General features: G+C 32.9%; 2 protein-coding genes and 1 long non-coding RNA gene across 4 annotated transcripts; 2 read left to right on the plus strand and 1 right to left on the minus strand.

Moving 5' to 3' along the window:
* Positions 1-18: 18 nt before the first annotated feature.
* Positions 19-10,879, minus strand: LOC124439509. Its single transcript, XR_006946349.1, has 3 exons — positions 10,809-10,879; positions 6,191-6,194; positions 19-30 (listed from the first exon to the last, which is right to left on the minus strand). It is a non-coding gene; the product is annotated as an uncharacterized LOC124439509 (long non-coding RNA).
* LOC124439493 (serine/threonine-protein kinase 33-like) lies at positions 105-4,065 on the plus strand. The gene is given in 15 exon segments (XM_046989727.1): positions 105-638; positions 815-937; positions 939-1,035; positions 1,220-1,324; positions 1,394-1,474; positions 1,569-1,626; positions 1,698-1,774; positions 1,855-1,936; positions 2,399-2,474; positions 2,655-2,767; positions 2,877-2,962; positions 3,042-3,113; positions 3,328-3,414; positions 3,570-3,638; positions 3,729-4,065. Coding segments are annotated over 14 exon segments (1,278 nt in total). The 5' UTR covers positions 105-638; positions 815-833; the 3' UTR covers positions 3,900-4,065.
* Positions 5,087-8,161, plus strand: LOC124439499. Of its 2 annotated transcripts, none has more exons than XR_006946347.1 (9): positions 5,087-5,268; positions 5,622-5,687; positions 5,859-5,881; positions 6,162-6,284; positions 6,397-6,538; positions 6,608-7,201; positions 7,284-7,367; positions 7,519-7,641; positions 7,753-8,161. XR_006946347.1 is itself a non-coding variant. In XM_046989735.1 (9 exons), exons 1-6 carry the CDS (start codon positions 5,179-5,181, stop codon positions 6,799-6,801), a joined length of 675 nt encoding a protein of 224 aa, XP_046845691.1. In that variant the 5' UTR covers positions 5,087-5,178; the 3' UTR covers positions 6,802-7,201; positions 7,284-7,367; positions 7,519-7,641; positions 7,753-8,161. The 2 variants fall into 2 exon arrangements, 1 of the variants encoding a protein (XP_046845691.1); XM_046989735.1 differs by lacking the exon at positions 5,859-5,881 and adding an exon at positions 5,483-5,542.
* Positions 10,880-11,343: the final 464 nt, after the last annotated feature.

Genomic DNA, 11,343 nt, shown 5'->3' on the forward strand with positions numbered 1-11,343 from the left:
TTAACATGCATCTGACGTACTCAGAGTACACTTATCAACTATCATTTGAGAGCTGATGAAACCGCCTGGAAAGAGTATGCTTTATAATTTTCTTCTCTCTCATGTGATGAAAGTTTAGACTTGCTTTCTATCAGCTGAAACGTCCTCATATGAATAGTGTTGATGTCGTGGTATTCAAGCCAGTTGTTATTGAATCATTTTTGTCGTCAAAGCTGTTGCTTCAATTTTGAAGTTACAGGAAATTGTTAAAATTATGTTTTTTTACCAGTTCAAAAAGTTCAAATATCGTAAAATGTGAAAATCACTGCAGTTCGTTCCACGGGTCCTTCTTTGTATGGTGATGTTCTGTGGTAATAATAGTCCAAGTTTATATAGGTCACCAACAATCATTCCCAGTAATAAATTTAGAAAGAATACATGTATCGTTTTCCTTGTTGCTTGGTGTCGTACTTTTGCTTAGCAACTGGAAAACTTTTAACATTTAATACTGTATTGGTCTGTATATGTACATGTATTTGGCATTTTTTTGAGATATATATTCTTTTACTCAATTTCTTGACTCACACTTTTATTTTCTACTGTAAAACTACGTTATTATGTGTGGAAAAGTGACTTGAAAAGTGAGCCGGCTATCGAAGGTGGGTGTCAAAAATATGATTTGTATGATTACAAACTTAATGTCAAGATTTTTAATAATGACTGTTTTATGTTTTAACAAGTTGTTGATAGCTTCAAGAGAAGTGCATGCTCAAAAAATGTTTGATAAAATGACATCGCAGTTAAAAATTATTCTTTTGGCTTTTTTTTTTCAAAGTCAAAGACGTCGAGACCTGATGTTGAAAAGCTCAATTCGAAAAGGCTCACCAGGTGCTGCTTCTAGAAATGTTCCCCATACAAGGTTAGATAATGAAAATGACTTTGAGCAAGTTTATGAGTACACGTGAACTTGGCAGGGGAAGTTTTGGTCGTGTTTATGAAGCACAATGTCAAACAAATGGATCTAAATGGGCTGTCAAGTCTGTGAACAAAGAGAAGGTAAAAATTTACGACTTCAAAGTTCAAATTTCACCTGTCCGCCTTTGATATCAAATTAAAACAGTAGTTAGTGTATGTATGAATGATATTTCTCAAGTATTTGCTGTGCAAATGTCATTTTTACACTAGCTTTTTCATTTGGCAAGCACAAGGAATTTGAATCAGTCAAACTTTGAAATTTTAGGCAGGCAGCTCTGCTGTAAAGATGTTGGAGAGAGAAGTGAATATAATGAAGATGATTGATCACAAACATATTGTTTGCTTAAATGAAGTCTATGAAACACCAACAGTATGCCTATTGCTGTACATGTTTTTCCTTCTATACTTAGAAATTTTAACATTCAGTTGATAATTTCAGAAAATGTTTTTGATAATGGAATTGTGTGACGAAGGTGAATTATGTAATCTACTTCGTGTGAGGAAGAATCTCAGTGAGAAAGTACGTGTTTTGTGTCTAATAGTTAGATGTGATGGTGTAATTTGTTTAGTGTGATTTAGAAATTTTGTAAAATTAGTGCTAAATTTTGTAACAGGAAACTTTGACAGTGGTAAAACAGCTAGCAGATGCAATGGCATATCTACATGATTTAGGTAAAAACAAAAAATCTTTCAATTCTGCAATACATAAACATTCCATGATATTCCATATATTTTTCAAATAGACATTGTGCATAGGGATTTAAAATTGGAGAATATTTTACTAAGTAAACCTATGAATGATGAGCCAATTAACATTAAGGTGATTGTGAGATGTTCATGAGAAATTAATTTTTTAGAAAAATACTTGAGGATTTTTATGTTGTTTATTATATTTTTTAGATTAGTGATTTTGGTTTATCATATATCAAAGGCAGCGGGGAAACCATGATGCAATGTGTCTGTGGAACCCCAATGTACATGGGTATGGCTTTTATTCAATAATACTGTATCAAGGCTGTCGGAAGAGAGCTACGTGGGGTCATGTTCATATTTGTATGTCATAATCCTTAGAAAATTATGAATTTCAAAAGAAATTGATTTGGAATATCATGTTTTATGTATGTGTATGTCTGCCCCCCCCAAAAAAAAATATGTGTGTGTATGTGCCCCCAAAAAATGTGTGTGTACCCCCAAAAAATATGTGTGTACCCCCAAAAATATGTGTATGTGCCCCCCAATAAATGTGTGTATGTCCCCCTAAATATATATGTGTATGTGCCCCCACAAAATATATATGTGTATTTTCCCCCAATTTATGTATATGTGCCCCCCCAATTACAGATTTTCTAACTGGCCAGCATATTTATTTTAAAACTTCTAAAATCATAGATAACTCTAGACTTTGTATATGTTTTTGATTGTGTAAGAAATTTAAAATTTTTAGCTCCAGAAGTGATTGATGGGCATGAATACAGTCGTCAGTGTGATATTTGGAGTATTGGAGTTATTTTATTTACTCTGTATGTATGTCCTAAATATTGACTAGTTCCAGCACATGCAACAATTACTGCGGATGTGTAATGTGTTGCAAATACATGAATGAAAGAAAAATTTTGCTTTTTATTATACTTATGCCATCAAATGGCTTTCTTGTGCTTTTTACTTGATTCAAGACGCAATTAACTTCTTTTCATATACAGTCTCACTGGTTCCCCTCCATTCCAAGCACCTACTGAAGAGAGATTGTTTCAATTAATTAAAGAAGGACAACTAAACTTTACACATCCTTGTTGGCAAACAATAAATGAATCAGGTTTTACAGTGAATACCGTCATTTTTTATTACCAATTCTCTTCTGTTCGTAACTGTATTATTATGCAGTACGACTTCGGTGTGAAAAAAATTTTACGCCTTTTTACCAGCTAAAAAACTCCTTGAAGGAATGCTAGAGGTTGATCCAGCACATAGATGTACTGCAATGGAAATCAAAGATCATCCTTGGGTGAATGTATGTTTGACGTCATTGCACTCCTTGGGTTTTGCTAAGTGTTGTTTTATCTATTTTTATCCATTTTTTCATGCTTTAGGGCGACAACGAGGCTTCTGTTCGTATAAATGTCATTCAAATGATGAAGGAGTACAATGCAGAACAGAAAAAGGTCTGAGACAATGAAAATGTACAATTTTACAGCAAAATATTTCTTTGTATCCAGATCTTTTGCTATTCAAATTATTGTGGCGAATGTGATCAGTGTTTTGATGATCATTTTGCAAATCTCTTATCAACGTGAAGAGATTTTAAATTTATTCTTTCATAATGTAGAAATGTATTGTAATAATCTTCAATTAATTTATCTGTAAATTCCCATCCAGATAAGCATGAGCAATGATGACAGCGTTAATGAAGATCTCCCAGATTTGTTGGAAAAAACTTCTGGAATGTGTAAAGAGGATGATCTCGTGAGTTTAATGAAATATTTTTGTTGCCCAAGAGGTTTTGTATACACCTTTGAACTTTTTCTTTTTGTAAAGAGGATGATATAGTAAATGTATGAACGCTCAATAACATAAACCGGCATCGATTGAGCTCACTATTTTACGTATTTTCTGTGCAGTTGATAAACAAGACATCCTCCAAAACAAGTATCAAAAAAGATGTTAAAGATCGGAAAAAATCTTCAAGTGTAAGATATCCAATTTTAACTTCAATGATTATAAGTGTAATGACAGTCAAATTACGATTCTTATGCTGAATTATAATGTTTGTATTTCAGTCTCAATCTAACTCGTCAAAAATGGAAAAATCCGATTCAACAATACAACTCAACACTTCCTTTTCGAATTCGAGTAAAAAAATGACACAGTCCGCTCACGCTTCGTTTTCATCAACCAATCAAAACATGCGTACAAACAAGCAACGAAAGGGTTCCGAGAAAGCTAAATGATGTAGCCACTTATTCATACAAGTAATTATGTTAATGCAAATGGTGTGAAAACCTTAAAAATTGACAAGGAACATCTGCAACGGCTTTTCTTTCCATCAAGATAGTTATTTAAGTATTGTATAGATGTTGTAATTTTCCCATTTTAATATGATTGATATTTTTTTAATCATTTTCGTTCATTTGCATTGTTTGAACAGCTGTTTTGTTCTGACACTAGCCTCTGGTACTACCTTATGCTACTGCATACTTCTACATAACACTACATAACACTACATAACACTGCATAATACACTACATAACACTGCATAACACTATATACCTCTACATATACATACCACTACGCCTCTAAATACCACTACATGCCAATACATACCAGTAAATACTACAGTATACAACTACATACCACTACATAACATTGCATATCACTACATAACACAACATCCTTTTCAGTATTAGAAATATACAATAGGACCACTTCGCTATGTAATTTAAAGCTCTATATTTAATATGAATACGATTCACACACAAAAAAATTTCGATGTAGTGGTCTTACTGTTTGAACCTAATAGTGGATACACGCAGTGATTTTTATATCGTCGTTAATTCGTCACCAATGGAGATGAAAAGATGTTAGAAGAATGATGACAGTTGTGACAGATATGGCAAGATGGTTTAGGAGGGAGTTTAAATGAACCGTGAACTACATGCCCGGGACCTACTGAAGTGGTGAAGAGCATGATGACCAAAAAATCTGTAAAGGATAAGATGTATTCAAAAGAAGAAAAAGACGAAATTATTTTGTCACCAGTGCCTTTCCACCAAAAAATTCTATGTTGCTGGCACTGATTGCCGGTCAGTCGTCCCCCCTGTCGTCCCCAGATGTTACTCAAAATGGCGGACATACTTTAGGTGGTATGTTTCGCTGCCGGAAAATGGCATATACAACCACAAATACAACCATCCGACTGGTGCAGCTTAAGAAAGAAATTTCAGGGCTTCCATTTACTACATTTTTCAAAGTTCATGTATGATAACAATATTTCTTCGTGTATTCATATTTTTTAGGAGTTTGCAACATCAAAAGTTCGAAGCAAGGCAATCGATCAACAGGGCTCAGTCACTCAGTACTATGCTTAGTACTTTTTTAAATATCTATCGGAGAAAGTCTGGCTGGGAGAATGGTACTTAGACTAATTCTAGGCTAACTTTGTCAATCCAAGAACACGTGCAGTACTGGTTTTTATAAATCGGGGTATTATTTTTTGGGTACACTTGCAAAATGTATCAATTCAGGAAGAAATTCAGACGCTCAAATGACTTCTTTTACAATAACGTGGAGAGGAAAGGAAACACACAAAAAGATGATGCGGTAGGAATTTTTAAAGTGTTCTTTTTATTGTTTCTGGTTGCACAATTTCATATTAATTTATATTTATTACCACAGTTATATTAACAAAAGTATGTGTACAAATTTATTTATGCCCACAATGTTGTGTAAAGAAAACAATTATTCTGAGCACATTTTCCAATTTCAAGTCTGGATTCTCTACATCCTTTAATCACAATGTCATATATGTTAATAGAATAGCAGTGTGTCACATGAATCTCAATTTTTTGAACAAGAAAATGAATTTGTGGATTTGGTAAGTTTACATATATTGTAAAACTATGTAGATATAAAAGAGCGCTATGTTTATGGGTTTTTTTTTCATTTATATGTAGAATGAACAAAGTGAAGATATTGCTGAAAATTATGACAAGCACCAAGAGTTAACCACCAAAACACAGGTTTTTAATGTACATATTGACATTGTTTCTCATGAAAAGTCATTGGAAATGGTTATATGTAGGACTGCTTTCACTAGAAAAAACTAAAAAATTTAAAGTAGGCATGCATTATTTCAACACTTATTAAAAGTCTGTACACATTTTAAATTAAATAATGGTCTTTATTTGTAGGACTCTGAAGATATTTTTACCAAGTAATCTATCTCTATTATTACAGAGGAATCTAAACAACCATGTCAACATAGTCAAGTAGTTCTCACTTATTCAGTTATACTTTATACTGTTTACCACTAGTCATGTTTTTAATGTGTTATAAATTGACAATATGCTTGTTGATTGCTTATGCATGAAACACTGTCTAGCAAAACTTCATTAACATCTGGTAGAAATGTGCTCAACAAACATAAAAATATATTACAATAGATATTTTTGAAACAGTGAACATTAATAATTACTGTGTACTTTCTCTTTCAGAGTCATTTGTCACCCACTGGCCACTATACTGGGCTATTGTTACAGTTTGACTTTGCATCAAATGTATCACGTCAGCAATCGTTTGTTGTTCATGATTATAATGCAAACAAAAGAACAATTATGGTGATGTCAAATTTTATTTCCATAATTTCAATGTTGGGTATATACCCAACTAAATGATATTACTCAATACTCTTTTTTTGGTGCTATAATCTTCATGTATTTTTTTCTTCAGCATAATTCATTTGTATTTGTTCATCGATATCCCCACCTATTGCTTGATGGCTACGGTCGGATATTGTGCTGCTCATGTGATGCAAATAGAAAGCAATTTGTTGAAGCCCTACCTAGTAATATACAATTAGATCCTCAAAAAGGTATGTAAAATAGATGTTACTGAAATGAAATTATTAAAACAGGCCAAACAACATTTTTGTACTTGTCAGATATACCATATCCCAGTTGCATACACATATTAGCAATGGAAAAATATCTGGTTGTGTATGATAGAAAGTTTGGTATTGAAGCCAAAGATTTTATTGAAAAAAGTAAGTGTTGTGTGAACATTACTCTTTCAGGATATAAGGTGTCTGAACAGCTTCACCAAATTTTGACTTACACTTACATACTATTTGTTTGAAGACCCTTGTCAAAGATGTGAGAACTTATTGCATATTAATCTGACATTGCATGAAGTGAATGTCTCAAATTTGTATTTGGCTTATTTTTTCAATGTAAAGTTCTTCATGTGGTATGGGAGGAAATGTCTTCATCCTTAAATATCAGTTTATTGTACCTTTCAAACCCTTGTGAAGTCATCCTTCTATGTTTTTACAAGACCCTTGTTCGACATTGTTCTTATTACATGTGGACGTTAACCAGCACAGCTTTACAAGCAAAAATATTGTTAAAACTTCAACGAGGGAATTATGTTGTTGACAATAGGAAGACACAGCAGGGAGATTGTGCCTAAGTCACTAGACCCAAGAAGAAGCATGGCACTTTGATCCCTGGAATATTTTGTATTCTTTGTCCCCACGGTATTTACATGATGAACAGCTCCAACGAAAATTTGTTTTACTATTGCAGTAAGTGACATTGCGCCTTCGTTTTTGTTTCCAGGTATATGTTATGGATTCGAAATAATGAGGGATCACGAATCACCAAATATCCCATTTACCATTTTACGAACACGTTTTCCTGATGGTAAGTTACGTATGCGTGTACCTTTTATGGTGCTACAAACAGAGTATTATCAGTGAATCGGACAGATTGCATGACGGTTTGACAGAGTTTTCAGTGCAGTAACATAACCGAATGTGCCTGATGATATGCATATGTATTTTTATTTCTTTAGCGCCAGAGTTGGTCATTTACGATAATGCCTGCAGATTGCACGAGTATTGTTTGAACCGAGATCCAGCATTTTTTAAGAAAACAAAATTTGTTGTTGATAAGTTTCATTGGAAAAATCATTCAGGTAAACTGCCATACTCTTCCTATTTTACGTGAAGCGAACTTATTGATCCAAAAATGGCCGTTTTTATGTTCTCACAAAATTTGTTGATTTATAACTGTCCTTTATGTGTAGGATGCTGCGAAGGATATAACATGAAATTGTACCCCATGCTCAATATGTACAATAGCCAAGCTGCTGAACAGTGCAATTCGTGTATTAAGCCTCCATGGTTTCTTACATGGAATACGATAACTTTTTTCTTTTTACAAAACTTCATATTTGGCACAGGAATATGTTACGCATTGTTAAATACAATCCTGAGAGAGAAATAGCCTACAAACACTATTTTCTCACTCTTAGTCGCGTTATTCATTAGTAACGCGTTATAGTTTCGTTTTTCGAAAAATTTAAACTTGTTTTTATGAATAGTTTTATCTGTACAAAATGTTACTTCATAGTTACCCATATAGTTTCTGCAAAAGTAACAATTATATGTAACGTCGTTACTTGTAAAAAAAATATTTACATCACTTGTTATAAATATTAGAATGTTATTCATATGCACCAGCTTTAAACTTAAATTCTGCTTCATTGCAAATTGCTTCGCTAAATGGCAAAGCTTCGAATTAGTTTTTTAAGGTATGGTCTTTTACTATTTACATGGATATCATCAAGTAATCCAGGACCAACTTCTCCCTATCAAAAAGAACACTATCTTTATATGAACAGAGTAAACAAAGTGATTAAGAATCATGATATCTTTTCTCAACTTTACCCCCTCTGTTATTCTTCTCGCAAATTCTGTCACGAATATGCCACAGTCATAACCATTTGCTTTATTTCTACCACATTCTTCTAAACACTTTAACACTGTTAGCCATGTGATCACTCGTTTAAACTCAAACTAACAAGGTCTCTCTAATAAAATGTTTTTACGACCATGGTTATATATGCCGAAAACTGGCATACTTTATACTTCTACAACATTCTTATAAACACTTTAACACTGTTAGCCATCTCATCACTCGTTTAAACTCAAACTAACAAGGTCTCTCTAATAAAAAGTTTTTACGACCATGGTTATATATGCCGAAAACTGGCATATTTTATATTTCTACCACATTTTTCTAAACACTTTAAATCTGTTAGCATTCTCATCACTAGTTTAAACTCAAACTAACAAGGTCTCTCTAATAAAAGTTTTACGACCATGGTTATATATGCCGAAAACTGGCATATTTTATATTTCTACATTTTTCTAAACACTTTAACACTGTTAGCATTCTCATCACTCGTTTAAACTCAAACTAACAATGTCTCTCTAATAAAAAGTTTTTACGACCATGGTTATATATGCCGAAAACTGGCATACTTTATATTTCTACCACATTCTTATAAACACTTTAACACTGTTAGCATTCTCATCACTTCTTTAAACTTAAACTGACCGTGTCTCTCTAATAAAATGTTTTTACGAGCATGGTTATATATGCCGAAAACTGGCATACTTTATACTTCTACAACATTCTTATAAACACTTTAACACTGTTAGCCATCTCATCACTCGTTTAAACTCAAACTAACAAGGTCTCTCTAATAAAACGTTTTTACGACCATGGTTATATATGCCGAAAACTGGCATATTTTATATTTCTACCACATTTTTCTAAACACTTTAAATCTGTTAGCATTCTCATCACTAGTTTAAACTCAAACTAACAAGGTCTCTCTAATAAAAGTTTTTACGACCATGGTTATATATGCCGAAAACTGGCATATTTTATATTTCTACCACATTTTTCTAAACACTTTAACACTGTTAGCATTCTCATCACTCGTTTAAACTCAAACTAACAATGTCTCTCTAATAAAAAGTTTTTACGACCATGGTTATATATGCCGAAAACTGGCATACTTTATATTTCTACCACATTCTTATAAACACTTTAACACTGTTAGCATTCTCATCACTTCTTTAAACTTAAACTGACCGTGTCTCTCTAATAAAATGTTTTTACGAGCATGGTTATATATGCCGAAAACTGGCATACTTTATACTTCTACAACATTCTTATAAACACTTTAACACTGTTAGCCATCTCATCACTCGTTTAAACTCAAACTAACAAGGTCTCTCTAATAAAACGTTTTTACGACCATGGTTATATATGCCGAAAACTGGCATATTTTATATTTCTACCACATTTTTCTAAACACTTTAAATCTGTTAGCATTCTCATCACTCGTTTAAACTCAAACTAACAAGGCCTCTCTAATGAAAAGTTTTTACGACCATGGTTATATATGCCGAAAACTGGCACACTTTATACTTCTACCACATTCTTATAAACACTTTAACACTGTTAGCCATCTCATCACTCGTTTAAACTCAAACTAACAAGGTCTCTCTAATAAAAAGTTTTTACGACCATGGTTATATATGCCGAAAACTGGCATACTTTATATTTCTACCACATTTTTCTAAACACTTTAACATTGTTAGCCATCTCATCACTCGTTTAAACTCAAACTAACAAGGTCTCTCTAATAAAAAGTTTTTACGACCATGGTTATATATACCGAAAACTGGCATATTTTATATTTCTACCACATTTTTCTAAACAATTCAAATCTGTTAGCATTCTCATCACTCGTTTAAACTCAAACTAACAAGAAATTCCCTGATCACATGAGCCCGGTAACAGGGATTCTGCGAGGCCTAAAATGATTTTAAGTCATTGAAAAGAATTAAAGCTTTGAACGCAAAATTTACAACCTTTTCTTAAGCGTCATAAGTCATTTTAGTCGTAATTTTCAAATCAAGCTAAATTATTTGTCTTCATTTTAAAGGTTTTGTGAATTTCCAAAGTCATAGTACAGAGAAATTGCTTAAATAAGATTTTTGTTGTGAATTATTTAATCTTCTCCATTTGCCAAAATGTTTTAACGCTTTGCTGAATCCCGGCTACCGGGCTTGTGAACAGCCCCTAATTAAATATACAGCAGCCAGTTGTACAGCAAAGTGGCCCTACTGTATATTCCTATACTGTGATTTAACTCACTCTAAGCATTCATTTTTTAAAATCGTAATTGCGCTCTGTGGGTGGTTTTTCCTTTACTGGTACAACTAATCTTTTAAATTTGCCTTCTGAGACTCAACTACAATGTGTTTCTCATCGTTACTACACATCTGAGATAAGCATTATCTTATTTTCATTACATTCTTTACTCTTGTGTCTGCAGTGTTTTTTTATCATAAGTAATTATAATTCCGTGTAGTTGGAGTTTAAAAATTATTCATAATTTGCAATGGTTTATTAAATAACAAAGGTTTTTTATAATATGAAATGACTTATGCAATATTCTATTTAAAAAAATGATACAACTGATGCGATCTACATGATACCATGTAAAGACTGTTCAAAGCAATACATAGGACAAACATCAAAGAAAATCGAAACAAGACTCACAGAACACAAAAACGTCATAAAACGACGAGATCCGAACTCACTACCGGCAGAACATACACACGGAAACAACCACACATTCGACTGGACAAAAACTAAAGTACTCGGGAGCGCATAGACTAAACACTTACGCGAATTTAAAGAAGCTTGTTCCAGTAAAGACAACGACACAATAAATGGACATATCGACATACTCATCATATACTCACAACTAAATTTATATTAAATCTCTCATCCGTTTGTTGAGTATGTGACA

The sequence above is a fragment of the Xenia sp. Carnegie-2017 genome, unplaced genomic scaffold, assembly GCF_021976095.1.
Source record: "Xenia sp. Carnegie-2017 unplaced genomic scaffold, XeniaSp_v1 HiC_scaffold_19, whole genome shotgun sequence".
NCBI classification, from domain to species: domain Eukaryota; kingdom Metazoa; phylum Cnidaria; class Anthozoa; order Malacalcyonacea; family Xeniidae; genus Xenia; species Xenia sp. Carnegie-2017.

Bases quoted from the DNA above. Each gene is read 5' to 3' on its own strand.
- LOC124439499 (XM_046989735.1), top strand. From the start codon at position 5,179: ATGTATCAATTCAGGAAGAAATTCAGACGCTCAAATGACTTCTTTTAC. The intron at 5,269-5,482 runs GTAGGAATTTTT...ATATGTTAATAG, and splicing joins ACACACAAAAAGATGATGCG to AATAGCAGTGTGTCACATGA. The intron at 5,543-5,621 runs GTAAGTTTACAT...ATTTATATGTAG, and splicing joins AAAATGAATTTGTGGATTTG to AATGAACAAAGTGAAGATAT.